General features: G+C 59.1%; 1 protein-coding gene across 3 annotated transcripts in view; it reads left to right on the top strand.

The window, feature by feature from the left end:
- NEK6 (NIMA related kinase 6) overlaps positions 1-25328 on the top strand; it is a 74304-nt gene that overhangs the window by 27827 nt on the left and 21149 nt on the right. Inside the window, exons 1-6 of one of the 3 annotated variants that reach the window (XM_016137425.2) lie at positions 337-923; positions 10347-10462; positions 17050-17190; positions 18636-18698; positions 20795-20905; positions 24630-24738. In XM_016137425.2, the coding sequence (XP_015992911.1) occupies positions 10376-10462; positions 17050-17190; positions 18636-18698; positions 20795-20905; positions 24630-24738 (511 nt within the window). In that variant the 5' untranslated portion in view covers positions 337-923; positions 10347-10375. Of the gene's footprint in view, positions 1-336; positions 924-9607; positions 10024-10346; positions 10463-17049; positions 17191-18635; positions 18699-20794; positions 20906-24629; positions 24739-25328 lie in introns of those variants that run through there. The other 2 variants (XM_016137423.2, XM_016137424.2) reach the window with 2 other exon arrangements.

Below are 25328 nucleotides of genomic sequence, written 5' to 3'. Positions count from 1 at the left end.
GGCTGCCTAAGCACTACTTTCTAGTCACGTAGTGTCAGGAACCCTCCAGCAGCCAGGGGTGGCCTGTACTCTTCTTGTCCCTGTTCTACCCAGCAGTGCACGCATGGCTGGGATGTGGCCGAATCAGGACCCGAACGCAGGGCTGCCGCCTCCCAAGGCGCTCACCTCTTAGGCAACACGTGTTTTCGGCTCATCTCACTAAAGAGAGACTAGAAAGCATTAAGCTTTTCCAGGGGCTGCGAGAGCTTTCGTGCGTCTGTAGTGTTTGCTGGGGTGCAGTGGGGGTGGGTGGGGAGGGAGCCTTGGCGGCAAAGGAAGGACCCCTGTTCCTCCCAGGGCCCCGGCTGGTTTAACCTCAGTGCCGCAGTCAGTGTTCCTGTCTCCCTCGCGGGGTCAGGGGCTGATGGAGCCTGGAGGGCAGACCCCCTTGCCTGAGCAGCGTGGGCATGGACAGCACTTAGGAGGCTGGGTCTCAGCCAGCGGTCGCAACTGTGCGAGCTTCTTGCCTCCTGCCTCCGTTTCTGGGTGATCCCAGAGTGGACTCCGTTCGCATTCCAAGCCCGCTGGCTTGGGACACACGTAGGCACTCTCTCCAAGACTGTCCAGTGGCCGCTGCCATCGGATTCCAGCCTCCAGTGAGCATAGGGGCCGCCCGGTGACTGCGACGACAAGTTCCATTCACCACAGAGGTGGCAGCCGGAGCTATTTTTGGAGCAGCCCGTGGTGGGGGAGTTTCCTTTTGGCAGTAGCTGGGGACGGGAGTCTTCAGCAGGGGAAGTCCCATACGGAGACAGGGCCTGCCCCCCTTTCTTCACCAGCCCTGGCACAGAGAGGCCACCCAGGTCCCCAGAAGCCCCGGCACTGAGCGCTCACCCTCAACCCCGAGCCAAGCAGATCTTCCTTCTCAGGAGCCACTTTGCAAGGTACCAGCCTTTGCCCTGCCTCCTGCTGCGGGGAACCTCTCACCCTCCCCTGCCCCCTGGGGCTGCTGCCTTTGCCCTGGAGGGTGTGCCCAGCAAGTGACTAGGAGTCAAGGCCAAGGGACCTCCGACGTCTGGGCTCACAGGGTACCAGACCTTTGCTGCCCCTCTGCCCACTGTCACTTGACCACCCCCCGGTGGAGGCGGCCTACAGGCCAGTGCTATCAGCCTGACGTGACCTTTGCCACGACCCAGGTTGGGGGGAGGCAGTTTCACACTGAGTGATCTCGGGCTTTGTCAGAACTCCTGAGGTTATGAGGAAAGCAGAAAATCAACACTTATCTTTCCGGGGTAGGTTTTGGCTGCCTGGGCCCCTTCCTGCCATCTGAGCAGAGAGTTCTCCACAGAACTTTCTCCCGCCAGGTGTAGTCATCCCTTTAGACCTTAAAATGGGGCAGGAGAGAAAATTAGGGGAGAGCAGGGGTTCTCAGATTTCCCCTGGACAGAGGCCACTGGGTGGGATGATGGCTGCTCTCCTGGGGCCCGGGGCGAGCCTTTTACAAACACCGAAGCCCTCTAGCCCCCTGGGGGCCACTCCCCGGGCGTCTTCCTTTTCCTGCTGGTTGGCAGGATAGTAGCCGTGGCCTGAGACAGGGTGTAGAAGTAGAGAAATTTCTGCTCTGACACTGTCCCTTTCCTAAAACCTCAGTCTCCATCTACCCGGCGGCCCCAGGGACGAGCAGGTCATGGGGCCCCAGGTTCTCCCTTCTGGCCTCGTGTTTCTATACCTGGTCAACAGCCATTTACCTCATGCTCTCTCTCTGTGGCCTGCTGGGCCACTGGGTGAGCGGTTTGGTCTCTGCCATTGAGGAAATCTCCATTCGAGGGAGAGGAAAGCACATGAGGAGGCAGTGACCGCACAGGGACCAGGGCTGTGGAGCCTGGAGTAGCTAGCTGACTGTCCGGGGGAGTCCAGGAAGACTGCCTGGAGGAGGTGCCCCGGGTTGGGCGCTGAGGGAAGAGCCAGGTTTGCCAAGAAGCAGAGCCTGCCTGCCGAGGCCTTGAGGAGAGAGCGAGTTCATTTCCACGGAGGGCAGGGGTCCTCGGGACGGTGGGCCTGCTTAAGGGGTCGGAGGGTCCTAGCACAGAGTAAGATCCCAGCTTCTCCTGGCTCTGGGGGTCTCCAAGGATCACCCCAAAGACATAAGATTGAAACCCAGACTGTGGAGAGAGTTGGATCTGGGTTCAGACACAGGGCATGCCATTTACCAGCTGCATGGGCTTAGCGAGTCGCTTGACTTCTCTGTGCCTCAGTTTCCTCGTCCGTAAAATGGGGCAGGAACTGAGGTGCTGAGGTGCTGCATGTGACTCCCAGGCGCTCGGCAGACCTTCAGGGGGGTGGGACAGGGCCACCTTTGCCAGGTCCTGGAGCTAAGGGCCTCCGGACGGAAACCCCTGCCTCGCTGCTCCCTTCCCTGGGAGATGGGACAGGGCCACCTTCGCCAGGTCCTGGAGCCAAGGGCCTCCGGACGGAAACCCCTGCCTCGCTGCTCCCCTGCCTCGCTGCTCCCCTGCCTCGCTGCTCCCTTCCCTGGGAGATGTTTGCAGCCCCCACATTTCGTTCTTCCAGAATCAGGTCTTATTACCTGAGAAGGAGGAAGCAAAAGGTGGTCAGGAGCCTCCTCGATTTGGGGAAGGCTTTGGGGAGCCCTGCAGTGTGAGGTAGGGTGCATTTTCAGGGCCCAGTGACTTCTGCCTGATGAGAGCCCTCAGGGACCCTGAGGTGAAGGCCAGTGTTTCTTGCCAGGGGCTTCAGGAGGGTGAGAGGAGCCCCCTCCTCTGATTGGGCAGAAGTTACTCCAGCCAGCGCCCACTGGGCGCCCTTGCGTGCCCGGCACTAGGCGAGGCCCTGACAGTTTAGAGATGACTGCGAAGACCAGTCCCTGCCCGGGAAGGCGGCAGGGGAGGAAGGGAGGGTGACAAAGGAAGCAGTGTGTGCTTGAACAGCTGGACTTCTGAGGACAAGCCCATGTGGAAGCTGTCAGATGGGGAGGAGTGAGGGGCCTTGGTGTCGCCTGACTGCCCTGCGTGCCCACCCTGCGTGCCCACCCTGTGGGGTCTGGGTGTTTCTTTACAGAAATCCAGGCTCGGGGAGGGGGCAGGACTTTCCCAAGACCCCACAAGAAGTGCCAGACCTGAGTAGGACCCTCCCAGGACCTGGTCCTGACGCATGAGAGGCTCCTCGCCTGGTGCCAGTCATAGGTTCCAGGGAGAAGTGGGTGTGTGGAAAGGCCTGGAAGGGGCAGGGTGCCGTGTGGTTGGGTGCAGGGCCTGGGGTGGGGTGGGGAGCTGGGGGAAACACAGGCAGGCGGGCCCATGCCAGCCGGGCAGAGCTTGCAATGCCTGGCTCAGGCGTGCGGGCCTTTTCCTGGGGAGCTTGGCGTAGGGAGTGGTAGGTTGGGATTTGTGTGTCATGGTGGAAGGGACCTTCCTGTGGTGGCTTGCAGGTTGGGTCATCAAGCAGGAGGGGACTGCAGAGACCCTGCTGAGAAGGGGCCAGGCCAGTTACAGGGAAGGGGCCCTGGGTGAGTGCAGACTTATTTGGGGAGAGAACTGGCAGGACTGGATGAAGACCAGCTGCGGGCTGTGAGGGAGGGCGAGGCGTAGGGTGGGGGTGAGCCTGGGATCCTTCTGGGTCCCCAGGCAGACAGAGGGGCGACCCCGTTGCTGAGATGGGGACCTGGGGAGGGTGGGCAGAAGCTCCGATTGGCCCAGGTGAGTCTTCAGTGCCTGTGGCTTTTGGTGGATGGGGTCTGGAGCTCTGGAGAGAGGATGGGGGTGGGCGGGGGGCGAGGAGAGGCAAGCTCGGGGTGCCAGGAAAGTGAGCTGAGTGGGAAGAAAGGCCCCATTGGCTGGGTGGGTTCTGCATTGGCCCCCAGCTCCTGGCCTCCACGTGCTGCAGGCCCACCCTGCGGGAGGCCCACCGACCCAAGCGGGGGGCAGGGGCGTCTCTGCCCGGGCCCCGCCTTCCTTTCAGCACTGCTGTGGTCCCACGGCTTAGAGAAGCCAGGCTCCTGCTGGCCGTGGAGCCGAGGGATCGGGATCGGAGCAGCATGTGTGGCTTCGGGGGTGGGAGGTAAGGACACAGGACGCGTCAGGAAACCAGACACCATCTGCGGCTCGTCCCCCACGGCTCCCAGGCCCCCATGACTCTGGCGTGAGATCTGGCTGTTTCCTGTCAAGTGATGGATGGGTAACGTATGCTTATCCCAAGACCAGAAGAGAAGTAGGGTGGGGGCGGGGGCAGAGCGCGGCAGCCGGAGCCACGCCTCCGGGCCAGAATTCATTCACCGGCTCATTCATTCATTCGCTCTTTCAAGGCGGCTGGACGAGAGGAGTCAGACGGGCTTGGTTTCCAGAGTTAGTTCCCCCTGCTGCTTGCTGTGTGACCTCGGGCCCATCACTGAACTTCTGTTTCCTTCACCGCATAATGTGGATCATAGCCCATCGGGTTTCTCATCTGCAAAATGGGGGTGATGGCACCTCTCGGTTTTGGGAGGAGGTGTCAAGTCACTCAGCGCAGAGGAGGCGCTTAGGGAGGGTGTCAGCTGATGCTGAAGCTGGTTCCGCCTTCACCCCACCCGTGGCCAGGTGGCCAGCTGCCTCATCTCCCCGCGCCTCAGCTCTCCACCGTGGAGGGCTGTGTGGGGCAGCGCCGGCCCGGGGCACCTCCCCTCTCCTGGCTGGAGGAAGGCCCCGGGCCGTGAGCATCCATCCTGAGCTTCCGCAGCCAGGAGCCTGGGGGACCAGTGGATCTGGCCCCTGGAACCTGCTGCGCTGGTCTTGGGTCATTCATCTGGGGGAAAAGAAAACCTCACGTGTGTGTAGGAGGCCGTGATGTCACGGGATGGTTTCCTGCTTCGGGAAAACGACCTGCGGAGCTGTTCGCTCAGCCGGAAGGACTGAGAAGGGGAAGGCGGCACGCGGTCAGGTGTCCGGCCGAGGCCGAGCCTCCAGGGACTCGGCCGAGCCTCCAGGGACGTACGTGTGTGGTTCTCCCGAGGGCTTGGCAGAACCCGTCGGCCTGGTAGCCTCATCAGCCTTCTCCACCTCCGCCCCCAAACAACCCCGAACAAGTGATGCCCCTGCCTCGCAGATGGACTGAGAACGTGGCGAGACTCACAGCCTCGTGGTCACCAGAAGAGCGCTGACCACATGGGCATGTGCACACACACGTGCAGAAAAAGGGAGGGGGGTCACAGGCTCTTTCCGCCTTGGGGTTTGGAAGCAAAGTGACAGATACTCGTGCCCACACAGTATAATAATGCACCTCCAGACGACCCCCGACACACACAGACCCTCATACACGTAGGCCCCCAAACCCATGCCAAGCCAGGTCCTCGGCCTGAGCCTCCCTGGTGTCTGGGGTCATCTGGCACACTGGAAGGGTAAAGACCTCCACAAACCGCCTGCCTCCACGAGGTGTGGCATTTGGCAGGACACAAAGGAGGGACACGGTTTTCCCCTAGATGAAGTTTCCAGAAATTGGGAGGCAGGGGCCTGGCGACAGTCTTGGTCAGAAAGGCCACTTGGGAAACCTCAGAGCCCAGCTCAGCAGGAGCCAGTCCCTTCTAGGACGTGTCTGATTCAACCCGAGTCCCCACGTCCCCTCAGGGTCACACGCTACAGAGGCAGGAGCCTTGTCCAGGGCCAGCGCAGGGAGGAGCATGGCCGTGGGCTCTGCCGAGGTAGCCGCAGTTCCCATAAGTGGTGAAGGAGGCGTTCGCCCCAGAGTCAGCCCAAAGGGGCCACGCAGAGCAGTAGACAGAGCGGGATCCGGCAGCCCCCGCCCTGTCTCCTGCCAGCCGTGTGGCCCTGAGCAAGTCCCTGCCCATCTCTGGCCCCAGTTCCCGAGTCTGTCACATGGAGGCTATCACTCCTCTGCTGCCCGGGGAAGATCAGAACTACCGACAGCGGTAGCAGCTGAAGCCTCAGAGGGCCCTTCGCACGTGCCCGTTCCAAGGCGTTTACGTGTCTGTTAACCCACTGCGTCTTCACAGTCACCCTAAGAGACAGATCTTACGATTAGGCCCATTTTGCAGACCCTAAAGGCCTCTGGTCCTAAACAGGCCCTGGGCCTTAACCCCCGGGTGCATTCCGATCTGGTCCCTGGCTACCAGGCAGTCATGTGCACCAGGAGCCAGGCTGGGAAGCCACGCCGTACGTCCACACGGCACCTTGGAAGTTCAGGGCCCTCGCTCCCTGGAAGAGAGAAGAAAGGCCCTCTTTGAGTGGCCTGCGGGGCTGGCATTCCACGGATTCTTGGCCCCTGACTTGGGCTTGGCAGCCTGCTCCTCATTGTTCTGTGACTTGGCGGGAGCCACGGGGACAGGCAGCTCCCCGTGTTACCCGGGGGTGCTGGCGTGCGTCGCGGGCTCTCCCTGTCATCCCTCCAAATCCAAATCCCCTACCTTGGTCTTTCTGCCTCTGAGCCCCCTGAGAGGTGGTTTCTGGCAGGAATTTCTGGAGTAAAAGGGGTGGGTTTCTATTGAAGTAGGGACAGGAAGAATGTAATGCTTTGAAATGCAACACCTCAGGAGAGCCTCAAGAGGCAGTGGCTGTCTGGGACCTAGGAGGCGCTTGGGAGTCTGAAGAGTGGTGTTCACATCTCCCCTCTGTAGCTCAGTTGAGACATGACCTTGAGCCTCCCCTGTCTGAGCTTGATTCCCCATCTGTATGATGGGTCTACCAGCAGCCCCAGGATGAATGAGAAAGACCCGGCCCACTGAGTGCGGCCTTCTTCCCTCCCCTCCTTCCCTCCCTGTCATCCTCCCTCCTCCTTTCCCTCCTCCCTGCCTGCCTCCTGCCCTTTTGTGTGACCCTCTCTGGCACTTGGGAGGACTGTGATTTGCAGGGCCCTCCTTTGCATTCCATTAACTTCTGGACAGAACAGCTCTTAGGGACAGTGATTTACCAAAGCCCCAGAAAAGGCACGTGGAGGTAGTGCCGCATCAGCTTGGTGCCCTCCACAGGGGACTCTTGGGGGCTCCTGTCCATGGGGCCCCGGTGGGAGAAGATGCCCCGCCCAGGCCCACCGGCCCGGGGATCACCCCCGCCCCCTCGGCGCGGGCCCCGTTCTGCAGCGGAGGCGGCTTGTGCCTTGGGGAGCCGCCGGAAGGGACGATGACATGTTTCCAGGATGAGCTGTGGAGCACGACGCGGAGATTTGAGGCGAATCCCGGCTCCTCTACCCGTGGTCCACGTGACCTGAGGAAATCTGGTAGCCGCCTCGTGCCTCAGTTTCCTCATCTGTAGCATGGAACAACAATCAGAGACCCTATCTGGTGGAATTGTTAAAACGATGTGGGCCGATAAGGCTGAAGTGTAGGAGGCGGGCCCGGTATCGTGAGGGCGCACGATTGTTGGCGTGTAATTCCTGTCGACTCCGATGAGGCCGGCGGCCTCCCACGACGTGCCTGGGGCCGTGTGTGTGTGTGTGTGGGGGGGGGGGGGGGCCCTCCTGACACCTGCCCGTGGGCACGGGTGTCGGAGTGCCACGTGGGGATGTGGGAGAATGACCTTTGTAAAAACATCCACTAGGTTTCTTCCCGGTGTGACTTGCCGAGGTCCCGGCTGGGGAGCTGACGGGGTCAAAATATAAACCCCGGCCTGCTGGCCACGGGAGGCCGCATGGAGCGGGATGAGGGAAAGGGAAGTCAGACAGCGGCTGGCTGTGGTTTCCGGTCCAGGTGAGGTCTGTGAGCAAGCAGGCGGGGATGCACCCCGGGCTGCGCCGGTGGCTTTCTGACATCAAGACAGGACCTTCTTGCTGAAGACAGGTGTCTTCCCACCTTTCCCTGGAGGTCTCCCTAAGGGCAGAGGACGGCGAACCTGTCACCCTGAGGGGTGTGTGGGGGGTGCAGCCGGAAGCAGCTGCAGAGCCTGCAGGAGTCCCCGGTTTTATCTCAAAATTCATGCACATTTTACATTCTGTTCCCTCTGTATCCGGTTTATTGTCACACACATTTCCCCCTGAGTAACAACGCTGCCTCGGGAAGCTGCTCTTGTTTATCTGTTTATCCTGGGGCTTTTCATGCCCGGGTCCTCTCCATGTCATCTGGGGGTGTGCGCTCCAGCGTGGGAGCTCAGGCGCAGATGGTGGGCAGATGCCGAGGGAGCTGTGGTCCCGTGTGCATTTCAGGAAGTGGCCTGAGTGGCCCACGCAGAGGAACAGGGTTTGGTAGGGAGGGCACCAGCTTCTGGAGAGCCGGCGGTCCGGGGGGAGGCAGGGACAAGCACACCCCCAGGGTGCCCTCAGCGTGACACTGATTTGAGATAACAGAAGCAAGAGACAGCAACGGGTCTACGTTCATCTGTACGCGTAAGGATGAACCACACGGGATGCTGCGCGTGTGGCGGGGGTCAGAACTGGCTGAGTGTCAGCAGCTTCGCAGACAGCAGACCACCTGGGCCGGGCCGTGCTTGGCAGGACGCTCTCCTCGCCGAGGGCTCCCCTGCTCTCTGCGCCATCTGCTCTACGTGGCCTTGCGTCCTGCCATCTACGTAGCATGCCGGAGAGCAGTGTTACCCAAAAATGCTGATGAAAGGTGTTTGCGGGAGGAGCTGGGCACTGGATGCTAGATGCTGGATGCCAGCACGCAGATTCGAGAGATTCTAGAGAGGCTCAGGAACCTTCAAGGCAGAGCCAGCGAGGCCGGTGGTCCAGCTCAGCGGGTGATTCAGGGCCTGGTGGACATTCTTTGACAGGTCAGAGATGTCCCTGAGCCTGGAAGGGCTGCCCACTCCCCCACCCCTCCCCGACCGCTGCAGCTGGAATGAACTGCCTACAGAGGGAGGGAGAGTGATTTGCAGCCTGACACCCTGTGAGATCTCCGGGGTAACAACCCGGCTGGTGTTGATTCCTTTCCCACTGCCCAGAATGCCCCTGTTCAGGCGGGTGTGTGTCCACTTAGGACGGGCATGCGGCAAGGCTTGCCAACCCACTGACCTCTCAGTGTGGGGTTCGGGCTGGTACGGACAGCTGGGGATGCAGGTACCCAGGTTACAGATCGCAAGAGCAGAGTCTGTCTAGGAAGAAGGGTAGGTGTCAGGTTGGCTTCTGCAGAAGTCATCCTGAGACCAGCTCCTGGGAAAAGCCTGAGGGTGTGGGGGAGGCAGACAAGCTGTGGAGTGACCTCAGACCCATCCACCGGCCCCACCCAGCTCTCCTGAGTATAGGTTACACCGCAGGGTGTCCTGACCTGAGGCAAGGGCGTTTGATTCCTAGAGACTTTGCCTCTTCACAGGTTATAGATGAAACAGTTCCAATGGCCCAGGCTAGTCCTTAGGCTTCTGTGAGGGATGCTGCAGGTCCAGCAGCCTGACGTGGGGGCCTGGGCCACAGGCCCACACTATGCCGGTGTCTTCCAGGCATCAGCCCCTTCTTCTTCCGCAGCCCTGGGGTTGCTCAGGCCTGGCCGTGGACGGAAAGCGGCTACAGAAATGCTTGTGGATGAATCAAGGCCTGTCCTCCTAAGGAGCAGGACTGCTCTCCTTGCATTCGGGGGGACTCCCGTGGCTGGGCGCCCCCCTCCGCTCAGGCCGTACAGCTTCTTCTCTGTGCCCTGGCCCCACGGGCTCTTTTCTGCTAGGAGGCTGGCAAAGGCTGCCCGTGACTCCAGGAGTGCAAGTAATACTGGAAGTGATGCTCTGGTGGCCTTGAGCTCAGTTCTGGGCACATGGTGGTGCTTAATCCCAGACAGCTACCATAGTTACCGTGACAACTGGTGACTAGCATCCTGACTCTCCCGGGGACTTCTAATGTGGCAGGTCACATTAGACCTGCTTCCTTGTGCCCAGGGGTTCATACAGGACTATGAACTTGGCCTTCCTAGTGTTTGGCGCATAGGGCTGGGCAAGCATGGGGATGCGGGGTCCCTTCTGCAGCTGCTGCTTGCCCTCTGACTCAAGGTCTCTCTCTCCTGACCACCCAGGCTGCCAACCTGGTTTTATGTGGGGCCGATGATGGGAGACAGAGCTGCAGAACTGTCCCCCAAGGGGCATGGAGAACAGTCATGTGGAAAGCACACGCAGTCTGGCACAGGTGGGGTTGAATCGGGTGCCTCCCTTGCCGGTGGGGGTCGCCTTGAGACTTTTCACCGGACGGAGCCTCAGTTTCCCCCTCTAATTAATGGGAACAATCCTAGCAACCTAGTCAGGACAGCATAACGGAGGGAATGCAAGGGGTCAAGTCCCAGCCCCGCCACCTCTGAGCTGGGTGACCCTGGGCAAGCTACCTAACCCCTCTGCACCCCGACTCCCACACCTGTGAAATGGGGCGAGCGAAGGCGCTCCCCCCAGCTGAGGGCTGTGGGGAGGACGGGGTTACAGGCGTGCACGTGCGAAAGCCCTCGTTTTCTTTTGCAGCCCGTGCCCTTGTGAGGCTGGCATGCAGAATGGCAGGACAGCCCAGCCACATGCCCCACGGAGGGAGCCCAAACCTGTGCCACACCCCGGGGCCCGCGCACCCTCCTGACCCGCAGGTAAGCCCTTTTGCTCCATCTGCAGCGCGTCGGAGAGTCTCCGGGGAGCACGGACCCCGAGGCCGCTCCGTCTGTGCTGACTGCTGGCGGGAGCCTCCTCTTGCACGCTTCCAGTGAAGGTAGCAGAGCTCACTCCCTGACCTAGTCAGCCCTTCGTCTCACTCAGCCTCTCCATGCTGGACTCTGGGTGGGATGCCAGGGCCGGCCCTGCCCCTAGGTGTGTCCATGGATCAGCGCTGCTTAGAGGAACAGGGGACTGGGCAGGACGTTCTTGGGGTCAGAAAGAGCTTCCCTACTCTGGGCGGAAGTCCGCCTCCCTCTGTGGTCTGAACCGTGTCCTGGCCTCTTCGGCCTCTCTATCCAGACTCTGCTGAGCTCAGGGACACTGGTTCTCCTTCTCTCTGGATTTGCTTCACTAAAGGCGGTTTCTGGGGTTCTGAGCTGCCGGCACACCCCACATCTTTGCACATGCTGTTCCCGGGGCCTGGAGTGCCCGCCTCCTCCAAACCTCAGTCCACATGCCGCAGCTTCTGGGGAACCTTCCTGTTCCACCCCCACCCCCTTCTGCGCTGCCCCCACCCCTGTGCACAGGCTCTGGGTCGTGGCCATGATGGCACGCCCCGGGGGACTGGCTCCTGGGCCTGTCCTCCTAGACAGAATCCTCTGGGGTGGGGCAGAGGGCTCCCTCACGCCTGCTGAGTTAGTGCACTGCAGAGGCCTGCAGTACGCTTGCCCAGGACGTGGCTGTGTGTGAGGCAGGTCCACGCCTGCTCCGAGGTGCACACAGCCTCACGGGAGAGATGGATAGGAAAGAAGCAGAAGAAACTCGGGAATCTGTGGAGCTCCAGCAAGCCACCTGATCCGAACTCGGGGGCCAGAGAGGCTCACTCGAGGAAGCGGCATGCAAAGGCCTGGAGGAGACAGAGAGTTTGGGTGGGCAGATCCGTCAGGGCGAGATGCTCTGGTGTCCTGTGGGCAGCCTGCAATGATGGAAAAAAGTAACTATCCAGGGTCAGCTTCTGTCCCAGGGCTGTGAGACCTAACTCAGAGACAGTGGCTTTCCTGAGCCACGGAAGGATTGTCAGAGCTTCTAAATGCCCAGTTCCCGTTGGAGGCCTTCAGGCGGACTGGCGTTTGACCCATGTGGGCAGGGTCGCCATGTACAGTTGTACAGGTTCTACACTGCCCGACGGTGCGGGGCCAAGGAGGCAGGTGAGTCTGAAGCTTTTCTCCCGCCCCTGAGCTCTCATCAAGCCGTGCTCCCTGGGGAGGGAGCTCCGCCGTAGGTCGTAGATCGACACAGAAGCGACAGGAACTAGGAGAAACTGTGTGTGCGCGCACAGCGCACGAGGCTCCAAAGGCGTCTATGCTATTCATACTCTCCGTTTCTGTTCCTGGCTGAGGGGCCCATTGCTTGGGTGGGATTTGGGGAGGCAGAGAGCTGGGCAGCCCGTGGACACCGCTGGTCCGGAGCCCACCAGGACATGTCACTGGCGGCCGGGGGCAACGGGGCCTCCCCGGGTAATGTAGCAATTTGTCATAGTAAGTCATTCACTAACAATTGAGTCCCCCTTGATTAATCTCCCAGAATTAGCCAGTTGCGTTTTGAGCAATTAGGGTTAATTACAGCCTCATTTGGCAGAAGAGAGAGCGCCGTAATTATTTCGCGGACAAGGAGAGGCGGCGCTGGGCTGCCGCGGCCGTCCGTGGCGCCTCGTGGCACGTGCTGGAGCGGTAACGACATAGTTAAGTGTAATTAGACACGATTGCTCAGCGCTGGCTGGCGGCTGGCGGTGACGATGCCCCTGGTCCCGCCAGCATCTGGCCAGGTCACAGCAGTGTCTGTGCCGGGGCTGCTGTAGGCGAAGGCTGGAATCTGGAATCAGGACGGTCAGGCGCTTTCTCTCGCCTTGACTGCTGAAACACTGGTGTTGAAACACCGTCTGGGGAGATCTCGGGCCCTGAATCTCGCCTATCCCAGGACGTAGAAACACCTCAGGTTGACAGCAGAAGCACTCTCCTTTATGGCAGGAGGCACTGCTCTTTCCCGGAAGCCATCCTCAGAGGGAGGAGCCAGGCTCCGACTGCGAGGATGCTGTGCGCTGGACCAGGCTGGGTTCCGTTCCCAGCTCCTTCCCTCACCGGTCAGGTGATACCGGGTGGAGGACTTCTCCAAGCTCAGTTTTCTCATCTTTAAAATGGGGCCATGAAGAGTGTTTGCGATAGTATACCTTAAACGTCCAACATGGCAGCCAACAGTGTGGGTGTTAAGGAAATGGTGTCTAACATTTTAAAATTCATTTTAGTTTTCACAGCTAAAGAACCCAGAGCTGGAAATACCCCAAATGTAGAAAGGACAATTTAGCAAAACACTTAGAACCTGTTTTGTTTTTTTATTTTAACCTTCTATGCCTAAGGCAAGTGGTTTGTTCATTTCAAGGAGCTTTCTAGCTCTGAGAGCTGTCGGCATACGAAAATTTGTTTGCTGAACCCTGTAGAATCATATGTGAAATTCATATGTACTTGGGAAGGCTGAACATGCTTGCTTTTATTGAGGTTTTGAATTAATGAATGGAGTTGAGAAAAAGAGCCTAAAATGCCCTAAGCTCTCTAATTTTACCAGTTTGCTACAGAGCATTTTCATCAGGAATGAAACGCAAGGCTCAGCTGACCTACTAAGAACCTCATGAATTTCCAAGAAGAAGAAAGGTGTTCTTGTTCGAGAAAGCCCTGGCTAATGGTGTCTTCCACCTGGGAAGTCTTTGTAGACCCATTGGGGATGTGCCAAGGTCCATTCTATTCAGCACTATTCAGAGAGACAGGAATGTGCTAAACTTCATAGGGGTTGGGGACAGTTGTCACGAGGTCAGCACGGCACAGGCCCAAATCTTTATGAAAATTTTCCCAAACCAATGATGGTCGTTAGATAAGATTTAATGACCAAATATTAACAGCCATTAAAATTCAAGAAGCATTTGCTTGTTGTAAATTCAGCAAGTGCTTGTCTCGTTTCAGAGAGCCAGACCTGCAGGTACAGGGACCAGTCAGGCTAGATAAGTGTATATAGACTGTTGCTTAGGTCAGGTAGAATGTCCAGTGTTTATGAAAGGCCTGGAATCCGTGCTGTGTCATTTGGAACTGACTCTGTAGCAAATGAGAAGCCCACTAGGGGTTTGAGGTTGGCGGGAGCTTGGGTTTTAGATCACAGGCATCTGGAGCTCAAGACACGAGTAAGGCAGAAATAGGAGGCAGGAAAGGAGGCTGCTGCCCTCACCCAGGTGAGATGATGCTTTGGCCTTAAATGGGCTTGACATAGGAGGGAAGATTCTGGAGACTTCCGGGAGGAAGAACTAACTATTCTCGGTAACTAAAGCGATGAGGGAGAGGGAAGTCCAGGATGCGTCCAGCCTTCCAGGTGGTGTCTGATGCTCTGCGTGGCTTCGTCCTTCAAGGCTTTGCTTGTCAGTCATTGGGAGCTGGTTCCAGGTTCTCTCATCTGTGTTCTTAAGCTGAGCTCTCACCGAGCGAGCTCAGCTGATAAGGATCAGCCTGGGGGAGCCACTGGTGTTGAGATGATTTTAAAAGGCTTTGTTATCAGGCGTCTTCCATGCTCAGGGCATCTCACTCACTGCTCCCGTCCAGCTGAGTGTAGATAGCCAGGTTGAGACAATCGTGGTGGTCGTTGCACCAATAGCGTGACACACCTGGCACTTACCTCGTTTTGTCCTTTTACCCACTGGGCGAAGTAGCTCTTATTTCGCACTGAATTTTGCAAGGCGGGGGCGGGAGTGGTGGACTGAGATAAGTAACTCTTCCTTGTGCTAGGAAAGGGACAGAGCCAGGGGTCACTCCGGTCTTGTTGGCCCCGTATGCACCTTGTTGCCACAAGTCTGCGAGAGGGAAGATTGGCTGTGGGTTTGGAATTAGCCAGGTCATGAAGAGCTGAGTGGGGCTGGCCCCGGACAGAGCCTGACAATGTGGACTCTCTGTGAACTGTGCCCCTCTTTTGTGCAAAGGCGGATTTAAAACACATCGCCACATACACGTATACTGAATCCATGAGAAGTTCCTCACACAGGATGTCAGATGTCTTTAAAGGTGAAATTCGTTTACAGGAAATGTCATTCTGATGAAATGTGCTTTTTAAAATCATAGAAACGCTTGCCTTAAAATTAATGATGCATTGCAAATATCAGGGAAAAAGGACCCATCCAGTGTAAAGATGATTAAAATTCAGGTCAGAAGTCTGACTTAGTCAGGCTAAATTTTTTAATGAGATTTCAGAAAATTAATTGGGCGAATGCGTTTTTATTCTTTTAACATGTAATTTTATGCTCCTGGTTTTTTTTTTTTCTTTTTTTTAAAGGATTTGTCGATGGCTGAGGCTTATCGTGGTTCAAACATTTTAAACTCAAATTAGCACAGGGTGGGGTGGGGGGCATTTGTGGCCTAATTCGATCTGACTGGGAGGAGAGAGCTGGCTTTCTCCGAGCTTTCTGGAGTGGGGGCGTCCTGGCGTGGTTTAAGACGCCCCCTTCTCCGTATGTCCGGCCTCGGCCAGAGAAGGCTGGCGGCATGTCTCAGGAGGGTGGGATTGGAGATGGAGGTGACTCAGGGACCTGGGCCATCTCCTCGGCTGCTCCCGATCCCTCTAGAGCTACTCTCTGAGATCGCACGTCCTCCTTCAGGCCCCCTGGCAGCATGCCCGCCTCCTCCTTCCAGTCCCCCACCTCATCTCCTCTCCCTGGCAGGGAGAAATACGGGGCTCCCACCCTGAGGAAGGTGGGCGAGGGGTCAGAAACTGCCTCCAGTACCCACAGTGCAGCCATGCGAGGCCACCCTGGTGCCTGGCACTGCCCCTTGGCAAACAGTCCCAGAGGACTCGTGAGGTCGGAAGGGTGCAGGGCCACGCCAGCCTCCCTGCTTTACTGCAGCCCAGAGACCGTGGGTGAAAGACATCTCTGAGCCTCAGTTTCCTCGTCTGCAAAACGGAGCTGCAAAGACTAAGTGAGATGGTGCTCTCTAAACACCGAGCATGGAACCCGTATCGTGGCTATTAGGGAAATAGTGTGACATTGATCTGATCCATATATTTTAAAATTAATTTTAATTTTCATAGCTCAAGAGCCCAGAGCTGGACACATCCTCGGTGGGGATGTTGATAGCAACAGTGAGAACTCCCCGCGCTGGTGCCCTGGGCCCGGCGCTCACCTGGCCAGGTGCTGTGCACACCCTGCCTCGGTTCCCCCCCAGCCCCCCGGAAGGCGGCGCTGCTGCTCTACAGACATTCCGCAATGCCAGTAATAATAACGATAACAAACGGCATTCCCCGTGTGCCAGGTGCTTCCATTCATTAACTCGTCCATGAATTCATTCATTCTATTCGTTCATTACCCAAAGCCCACAGGCAAGACGTGGCGGAACTGAGATTTGAACCCAAGCTTCGAGGCCCGAGTATCAGTGTCTCAACCAATTGTCACCCCTCTGCCAACTCGTGCCCCAGGGGCTGTGTTTGTTTCCCCCAGGAGCCACTGTGGGGTCCCACCCCCAACTGGACAGTAAGCCTCAGATGAGCGGTTTTCGAAAAGGCCATCAGGGTTATTACTATGAGCCACCACGGTACAAGCTAGCTGAGAGTAACCTGCCCACCACAGGAGCTTGGTCCTCTAATTAGGTCGAATGGGTTGTGACAGGAAATGCAAATCTGGGTCATTGCATATGCAGATGTGCAGCTGGAATGTCAGCACTGCCTGCTGGGATGTCAAGCCGCATCCTCTGGGAGCATCCAGGGGGGGCTGTGGAGTTGGGCAGCTTGGCCTCTGGGGCAGGGTGAAGAGAGCTGGGGACTCCAGCCACTTGTCCCAGGGAGAAATAGCCCAGTGTTCCCAGAGCAAGGAACCCTGGACATTATATCCTCCAAACCCTTCACGTCCCAGGGGGGAAGCTGAGACCCAGAGAAGGAAGAGACCCTGCCCATGTCACCCGGGAACACACCTGGCTCTAGACTGTCAGAGAGTCAAGCCCCAGCTCGCTGCTGGCTAGCTGTGTGACTGGGCCTCTGTGTCCTCATTTATAAAAAGGGATTGACGAGCCTTGCTTTATAAGGCTGTTAGGAGATTAGTCATAAAATCTGTCGAAGCAGCCAGTACAGTAACTGAACATAGTAGGTACCAATACACAACAAGTGTCATTATCTTCTTGAGTGTGTGTGATTCCTCCAGGTGCCGAGAGAATTGCCCTTTTCTGAGGGGGTGTGATTTCGGCGGCGCTCATAGAGGTGACAGTGGACTGGTCACAGAGTCCCACTGTGTGCCAAGCTGTTTGGGGCGTTTTTCACATTGTGTCGTTCAACAAACATTCCCCAAGCGCTTAGGCAGGTCAGAGCCTCAGCTCAGGGGACATGGAGCGGACTAAAACTGGGGTGCACTTTCAGAGATGCCCATGGTGGGGGGGCCGCTCTGACAGTGGGGTCGGTGACCAGAGTCCCTCCTTCACCTTCGAGGGGCATTCCTGGGAAGGTGCAGCAGCCTCCACTCCGGCCCGGCTGGACACTGATGCCCCGTCTGTCCCCTGTCTGTCCCCTCCAGAGGCACCCGAACGCCCTCTCTTTTCGCTGCTCCCTGGCAGACTTCCAGATTGAGAAGAAGATCGGCCGCGGGCAGTTCAGCGAGGTGTACAAGGCCACTTGCCTGCTGGACAGGAAGACGGTGGCTCTGAAGAAGGTGCAGGTGAGCCAAGGACGTCATGGGTTCAAAGCCGCCGTGCAGGCGCCTGGCCGGTCCCTTTCTGTCCTCCCCTCCCTGCACTTCCTCTAAAAAAGAGGGAATTAGTCCCCAACGCAGCCGGCTGTGAAGAGAATCAGGTGGGCTCCTGTCCATAAAAGCTCACTGTGAGCCATGACGGGAAAGAAAAACGTGCATGCATTGAGCACCTGCTGCATACTGGGTGATGCTAGGCGCTCAGGGAACCTCAGCAACAGCCCCGTGGGTGGGGCGGGGGATTACCGACCTGCTTTTCAGATGAGGAAGCGACTCGCCAGGCCCTGAGCGAGCCAAGTCCCACTGACCTTGGTGCCTGGGCGCTGGTTGGTTCTGGGCTTGAGTGCCCTTCACGACCTCCGTGTGCCTCCGAAATGAGGGGAGGGGGTCGAGCAGACAGGTTTTAAGTCTAGTCCTCAGGCCTAGAACAGACGGAGGCCAGAGAGCAGGGTGGTGGGCAGGGCTGAGAGTAAAGGGTGTGTCCGTGCGAGGTCCCCTCTTCTCCAAATCTCTGCATCTGTGGCCCCTCCGGTCCCTGATACAGAATGAGTCTGTCTGTCTAGGGTCCGTCTTCCCCACTGGGCTGCAGTGGGCCCCGTTTGACTGCTGCTCTCCTGCAGGAAACGGTTCCGAACCTCCGGCAGAGCTTCCCGAATCCCTGATTTGCTCATTTGTCCTTAAAGAGTGAGATTAGCAGTCTGGGCAGAGGAGGCCCAGGGAGAGGGAGGGTGACTGAGAGGCAGTCACAGGGTGGAGAGCTGGGCCAAGAACTCCGGCCTCAGGACCTCAGCGTGACGGTTTCCGTGGTGGTCTGTGACCCACACACGGCTTGTCGTTGCCGAAGGAGAGACGGGCTCCTCTGTCCAGAAGAGACCTGTTTTCTGCTCTTTGTCTCCAAGGAGGGGCTCACCTGGGCTCTCTTTGTCTTGCTTTATTCGTGCCACGATGGGTTTTGTGGTGGGGCTGCCACCCTGTTGACCTTCTGTCTGTTACTGTAAGTCAGAAGGTGCTGGGAGGGACACGGTGCCCGGGGCTGTGCCACATTGTCTTGCTCTGCCCACGTGCCCACCTGTGAGCTCAGGCCATCGGCCCCATTTATGGAAGTGGAGACTGAGGCTCTGAGCATGTTTCCTGGCCTGCCGCGTACCCGCGTGTGACTTCGCAAGTCATTGGACTTCTCTGGGCCTCAGTCTCGTCCTCCGTACATCGGCGGCTGTAACTCCTGCCTCACGGGAGTCGCCGTGACGATTCAGCATCAAGTGGCCAACGTGGCGCCTGGCACATGGCGGGCGCCCGCTAAGCAGAACTGCGGTCCAGACAGGGGAGGGGGCGGTCCCTTGGCGAGGAAGTGGATGAACTGGGATGCCGGGGGGGCTGGGGCTGAACCGTTCTTTTTCTTCTTCCTCTCCCCCAAGATATTTGAGATGATGGACGCCAAAGCCAGGCAGGACTGTGTCAAGGAGATCGGCCTCCTGAAGGTGAGTGCCCCGAGCAGGATGCACCCCTGCGGACAGGCCCCTCTGTGGACAGACGTCCTCAGTCCACCTGGAACCGGGCTTACTGGAGGGGAAGGGACAGACACGAGGGGCCCGTCCAGGCGAGGCATGCGGGGTGGGGACGGTGAGGGTGCCTGCGGCCCCTTTTCTCCTCCCTGCTGGTTTCCCCAGAGTAAGAAATAATAGGACGCGACTTGGCCCTGGCCTGGGGCTGCCCCGTCCTGTGGATGACCCCCTACTCCCCAAGCCTGGGATCTCGGAGATGAAGGAGGAAGAGAGAAGGTGCGGGCTTTGGAGGCCCAGGAGCCCCTCCCTCACTAGCCGTGTGGCCGTGGGCAAGCTGTTGACTGTTCGGAGCCTCAGTTTCCTCATCTGTACAAGACAAGAGTGCTGGCTTCAGATGTGCTGGGGGATTAGTGAGAAGACGCCTGGAGGAGCTCGGAGAGACGCCCGGCGTGTGCCGAGTGCCGGGTCAGAGGCGGCCCTTGTCGCCACGGCCAGGCGACGCCAGCCCCTTTCCAGAACACCGACCCAGCTGCCCCCGCCTGCCCGTGGGAAGTCAACAGGATGTGCCAGCGCGGGAGGTGTTTCCTACAAAACAAAGGGAAACGCGGCTCTTCATGGGGCCACGGGGCGGCATCGTTCATACCGTTCACGCCAGGACCCGGAGCCCAAAGCCTCCCGGGACAGAGGCTGCCGGGCGTGGGGCGGGGCGGTGGGCTCCGCTGGGACACAGGCACGGTTCATGCACCCGGATGTTCAGCACAGTTTCTGAGTGCCGCTGATGCTGGTGCTCGACGTGGGATGCAGCCCAGTGGGGAAGACGGACCCTAGACAGACAGACTTGTTCTGTATCAGGGACCGGAGGGGCCACACATGCAGAGATTTGGAGAAGAGGGGACCTCGCACGGACACACCCTTTACTCTCAGCCCTGCCCACCACCCTGCTCTCTCTGGCCGCCGTCCATCCTAGGCCTGAGGACTAGGACAGGCATTGGGCACCAGGGTGGACTGAGGTCAGTCTCAGGGAGGGGCAGACATGTGGGGGAAGAGCCAAGGCCAATAGCAGAGGCCTCCTCTGGCCCCTGGGGGTGTATAGGGGGGTCTCCATCCATCGAGGGCCGGCTTGGGAAATGAGTGGCTGGGGGATGGCTTGACCGCGAAGTCTGCCAAAGTCCCCCCTCATTTTAGAAACCAAGGACAGGCACAGGTCGGCATGCAGCACAGGTGCACAGCTCTCTCCCAGCAATGTCCAGGGCTTTTATTTAGAAACCGTGCTCTAGATCGGCCCGTGGTCATCAGCCGACAGGAGCCCCAGTGGCCGGGCCAACCGTACTATGGCAGAATATCAGAGTCCCCTCTGTTTGACCTGATCCTGGAATCATTTTGAGGTCAACAGTCAGTTGCGGTTATAAACAGTTGCTAGGGTCTCCTCTTGCCTGGCCAGGTAGGGGTGACTCCTAGTCAGTGGGGTGCTGTCCTGCCCGGGCTCCCCACACACAACCTCAACAAACACATAGGTATAGTGGTCAGGCCAGAGGTGTCCGAGCAGATCACCCAGGGCAGCTCCCACACCAGGAATGGTTTTTTTCCCCCGCCAAGATTCCGCTAGGGATGGGTCAGAAATTGACACAGAGCAGGAAGGAAGAAGGAAGGAGGCGGACACCTCTGAGTGCCAGCCGCAGGCCCGCTAAGCACAGCGACAGAGGGAAGGTCGTAGGTGGTGGTGAGGAGGAGGAGGAGAAAGGGAAGGATCATTTCCACAAGCACCTGAGGAGTCTCAGCTCCGCGCCGTCTCCCTGTGGTGGACGTTCCAAGGGTATTATTCCATCTGTCTTCACAACTACTCCTCAGAGCATTTTGCCTATTTAACGGATGAGGAAACTGAGACTCAGCGAGGCCAAATGGCTTTCCCAAGGTCACCCAGGTCTCCCCGACTCCAAAGCACAGGGCTTTCCCCTAAAGCACTCACCTCTCCGGCAAATGCCAGGGCCTCGCCTGCTGGGTGCCGGGTGCTGGGGCTCCACCATCTCTCCCTGGCTCCTCCTTCCCCCTCACCCGCCTCTCTCTTTGGGCAGCAACTGAATCATCCAAACATCATCAAGTATTTGGACTCATTTATTGAGGACAACGAGCTGAACATTGTGCTGGAGCTGGCCGATGCAGGCGACCTCTCACAGATGATCAAGGTGAGGGCGCCTGGCGGGTGGGTGGGGTCTGGGGGCTGCCCAGACATGGGGAGCCCCTCCCCAGCTCAAGTTCCTCACTGATTCAGCCTCAGATGGAGGCAGCCCCTCGAGACATTCAGCCCCCTCTTACCAATGCCCCCAGGCCTCAGCCATGGCCTGGTGAGTGCCCGTTCGGGGCCTGTTCCAATTTGCTGGAAGAGAGTCAGCCATAGACAGAAGGACCCCTCTGGCTGCCCGCACTGTCCCAGCCTACTCATGGGCTCATGGGTCATTCTCCCACCCCTCAGAGGGAACAGGCACAGAATCCTGCGTCAGGTCAGACCTCAGCTTGCAGAATCTGGGGAAGTATCTTGTGGGTCCAATTGCCTCATTTTACAAAAGGGAAAACCGAGCCCAGAGAAGTTAAGAGACTTGCCTGAGGATACCCAGCAATGGGGGGATGGACAAAGGACCAGGTCTCTTTTTCTCAGCCTGAATCCCTCCAGCAGACATCGTCCCCAAGTTCATATTCCTGAGGGGCATCTTCATCATGACCAAGGCCAGGGGTATCTGAGAGGTTGATCGACTTGCCAGGCCCCCCGGCAGGCTTTAGAACCAGGCCTGGCTCTTGCTCCGCACCCCACGGCAGCCCCCACACCACCCCGCCCCTTTGCCCCCCCCCTCCTGGGACTCAGGAGCAGGCCCACCATGAGTCCTGACTCAGGGACTGTCACAGCCCCGCTGACAGAGCCCTTACTGTGGGCCAGAGCCTTGCTGAGCACGTGCGTCACTCAGGAGCCCATTCTATCCTCAGAGAGCGAAGCTCTGAGAGGTTTAGTCACCAGCCTGAGGCAGCACAGCCTCCAAGCAGGACCCTCAGGCCTGAGGCCTCAGCCCCGCTCCGCTCCCTGCTTCTCCCTCAAGGCTTGGCCCAAGTCTGAGTCCTCAGGCTGCTGTCGGGGGCCCTCACTGCCTCCCTCCCCCAGGCCCAGTCTGTCAGCTCCTGACCAAGCCTGGGCCAGCTCGGGCCCTCGCCGTGGTCCCAGTCACCCTTGCGAACGGAGCCAGACGCGGACTCTCTGTCTTTCCCACCAGGCACTGGGGACCGAGCAATTGCTCGGTGCTTGCTCTCCTGAAATTCGGCTCCTAGGAATACGGCGTCGCGGGAGGTGGCATTACTTGAGCTGTTATCACCTGCTTTTATGTTTTCGCCGACATGTTAATGCGTTTGCAGGGATGTTGATCTCCACGCGGATCCCTGGCGGGAACGGATGTGCTATATCACGTCGCAGTTCTTCCCTCTCCCGCGCTCACTTCGTCCCCCTCGCGTGTTACTCTCCCCCTGAACACGCGTGCGCCCAGCACCCCCTGTGTGCCAGGCCCCATCCCGAGACCGAGGGACACCGCTGGCCTGGGTGCTGCCCTCAGGGAGCTCGTCTTCTAACAGGAGGGCAGACCCGTAAATGATCGGTCACTGGCCGGCGAGAATAAGCCAAGTTCAGGGCCTGTGGAGCCCGGAAAGGCTTCTCGGAAGAGGGGGCCCCTGAGTAGAGACCTGAGGGGGGGACCCAAAGTCTGGTGGCGAAAGAGCTCGTGCAAAGGCCCAGAGGGATGAAAAGCCCAGACCCTTTGGTCCAGGGGAGCGCTGGGTGAGGTAGGGGGAGGCGGCGGGCAAAGGGGAGGCGGTCGGGCCGCCCAGGGCCTCCTGTCCAGGTCAGGATTCGGGACCTCGCCGTGAGTCAGGACGAGGAGAAGGCTCCTAACGCTCGTGGTGGGAAGTCAACAGGGTCAGCTTTGCGTTCTAGGAGAAAGACTGGGTGCCCCACGGAGGGGTGGGCTTGGGCGAGAGAGGGAGCAGGAGAAGGAGCACAGGTGACTAAGAGGATACCCTGGACTGTGGCCTACACCGGACCCCAGACCCTGGGGCCCGACAGTCAGGGGCTGGGTGACTGGGCATGTCGAGTCTCTCCCTTCCCTGAACCTCGGTCTCCACGCCTGTCCCGAGGGAGGCATGAGGAGGGCACGGAGGGTCCACAGGGCTTGAGAGAGGCTCCTGACCAGCAGGCTCCGAGTCCCAAGGGCCCCCAAACTCAGGGGCCAAGCAGCAGCTCCATGGCCATGATGCTGGCATTATTTATGGCGGACGGTAAAGCCGGGAGCTGCCGCCACTCCGAAACCCACCGGAGACTTGGCGCCTTCCCGATAAATGTCACACGGCGCTTATAGGACGTGACATTTAGAAAATCACCACTCACAGCCGCACGCATCCCGCTTAAATGCTATAATGAGGATTAGTTAACATCGTGGTGTAAATAACACTCCAGCTCTGCCCACCTCACAAGCCCAGGAGGCCATGGGGACCTGCGCTGGGGGCTCTGGGCTGGACGCCTGGGGCAGCTCAACCACGAGGTCCCTCTCCCGGGTGGAGCCCTGGGAGAGCCTCGTGGGGCTTTAGTGCCGGACCAGGGGCTTCTGGCTATGACTGTCCTGCTATTGGAGGTGCTCAGAGCCAACCCTAGCTGGGCAGCACTGGGCAGTTCCCAGACCTTTCTTGACTCTGTCCCTCCTCAGATGGGTTACTGGCATCGTTCGAAGGGAGTTAAAAGTTTGGGCTTTCTAGGCGGAGGGCCTGGGGTTGAGCTGTGACTCTGTCCCCCACTAGCTACGGGGCGTGGCCCTCCGTTTCCTCGTCTGGAAGACGGTGTCGTCATCCCTGCTTAGGGCCCAGCACAGGGGCTGCACGGGGCAGGTGCTCAGGTCCTGTCCTCCACCTCACGCCCCCTTTCCCCGGCCGGGAGTGTGTCCCCAGGCAGCCCTGGTCTTCCCTGTGCCAGAGTGACAGTCCTAATACGGGGGCCCGCGGCGTGGCCTCTGGCTGCTCTGGGGAAAGGTGACTGGCTGCCCGTAGGAACAAAAGCCCCTGAGCGGAAACCTGGCACTCAGGTGCCTGGCGTGAGTCACCGCCCTGCCCCCGTTCACGGGGGACCCCCTGGGGCTGGGATGCTGATCTGAGCCGTGGACTGGGGAGCCTCCTAGTTTACGCCTTCCACGACCTTTATTTCCTTACAGCTCACTTAGTGCAGCCTCGGTGGTTTTGGGTCTTTTGTTTTGATTTCCCAGGCATTGAATATGGTTTTTCAGGCAATAAAGTAGATAAACGCCTATCGAAGGCTGGGGTCCATTTGAGAATGTCAAGCCCATTTCCTCGAGGCTCTTGCCGTGTTTGTGAAGGGTCACACGGGCTGAGACTTGCCGGCTCTGAGGAGGTGGGAGAAGCTGTGATTTAACCGCCAGGCTCGTCTTAGATGTCCCCGTCCTGGGCCAGTCCAGGGCTGGGGACAGGAAAGGGCCACGCCACCCCACTCCCACAGGGAGCTCCCTGTCGGGCAGGCGGAGCAGATGGGCCTGTGTCCAGGAGATTCTGTAAAAAGTGTGATGCAGGAAGCAGTCCAGGCGTCCGCTCTGGGTCAGGCTTGCCCCCTGCCTCACCCTCAGGAGCTCAGCGTTGGGCGGGGCGTGCGCGGAGGACCCCAGAGGGCAGCCTGGGCTGCAGCAGAGACGTGAACACAGTGCCCTGCATTCCACGTGTACTGTTTGTCCAGCAGCCTGATCACCCACCCCGGCCAGGCTCCAGCTGCCCGCTGAGGACAGGACAGGGCAGAGCCCTGCAGCTGCCCTCCCTCCCGGGCCCGTCACCTAACGCCTATCTGTATGTCTGTCTGTCTGTCTGTCTCCCCCACCTCAGTACTTCAAGAAGCAGAAGCGGCTCATCCCCGAGAGGACGGTGTGGAAGTACTTCGTGCAGCTCTGCAGCGCCGTGGAGCACATGCACTCTCGCCGGGTGATGCACCGGGGTGCGTACGCGCCGGCCCCCCGGCCACGGGGCCGGAGCCAGCAGTAAGGCCAGGCACCCCGGGGCCCACGACGCAGGCTCCCCTTCCGCTCCTCCTGGCTCCTTGGGACCACTTCGTAGTCCTCAGACAAGTGGGTGTGGAGCATCTCCCTGGCCTTAGCAGGGCCAGAGGATGGGCACGTGTGAGACCTTGAGCTCGAGGCCCACGCACGCCTCATGTCCGGTGCCTCAGGCCTCCGCATGGTGGAGGCTCCAAAGGCCGGGTAGCCACATGGACCCCAGGGGACACTGGCCACGCTCAGTGTATCGTCTCCAGCCCCACGCACCATGCCGGGGCCAGCACGGAGGGGATCTCAGCGAGGATGGGTGGAGGGGCGGCCACTTCCAGTACTGTCGCCAGCTCTGCCTGGCATGGCAGAGGAAGTACCCCAGGAAAGGGAACTTTGAGTATGGGCTCCGAAGGCTTCGTGGGAGTTGTCCGAGCAAGGGAAATGAGACATCTGCGAAGGAATGTTTGCGACAGGCGACGTCATCCTGAGCGGTGAGGAAGACGCCCGCGGGGTGCCAGGAAGGGTGCTGGGTGCTTTGCAC

Source organism: Rousettus aegyptiacus, unplaced genomic scaffold, assembly GCF_014176215.1.
Source record: "Rousettus aegyptiacus isolate mRouAeg1 unplaced genomic scaffold, mRouAeg1.p scaffold_m13_p_3, whole genome shotgun sequence".
NCBI lineage: Eukaryota > Metazoa > Chordata > Mammalia > Chiroptera > Pteropodidae > Rousettus > Rousettus aegyptiacus.
This window is presented reverse-complemented; position numbering and strand designations above follow the sequence as displayed.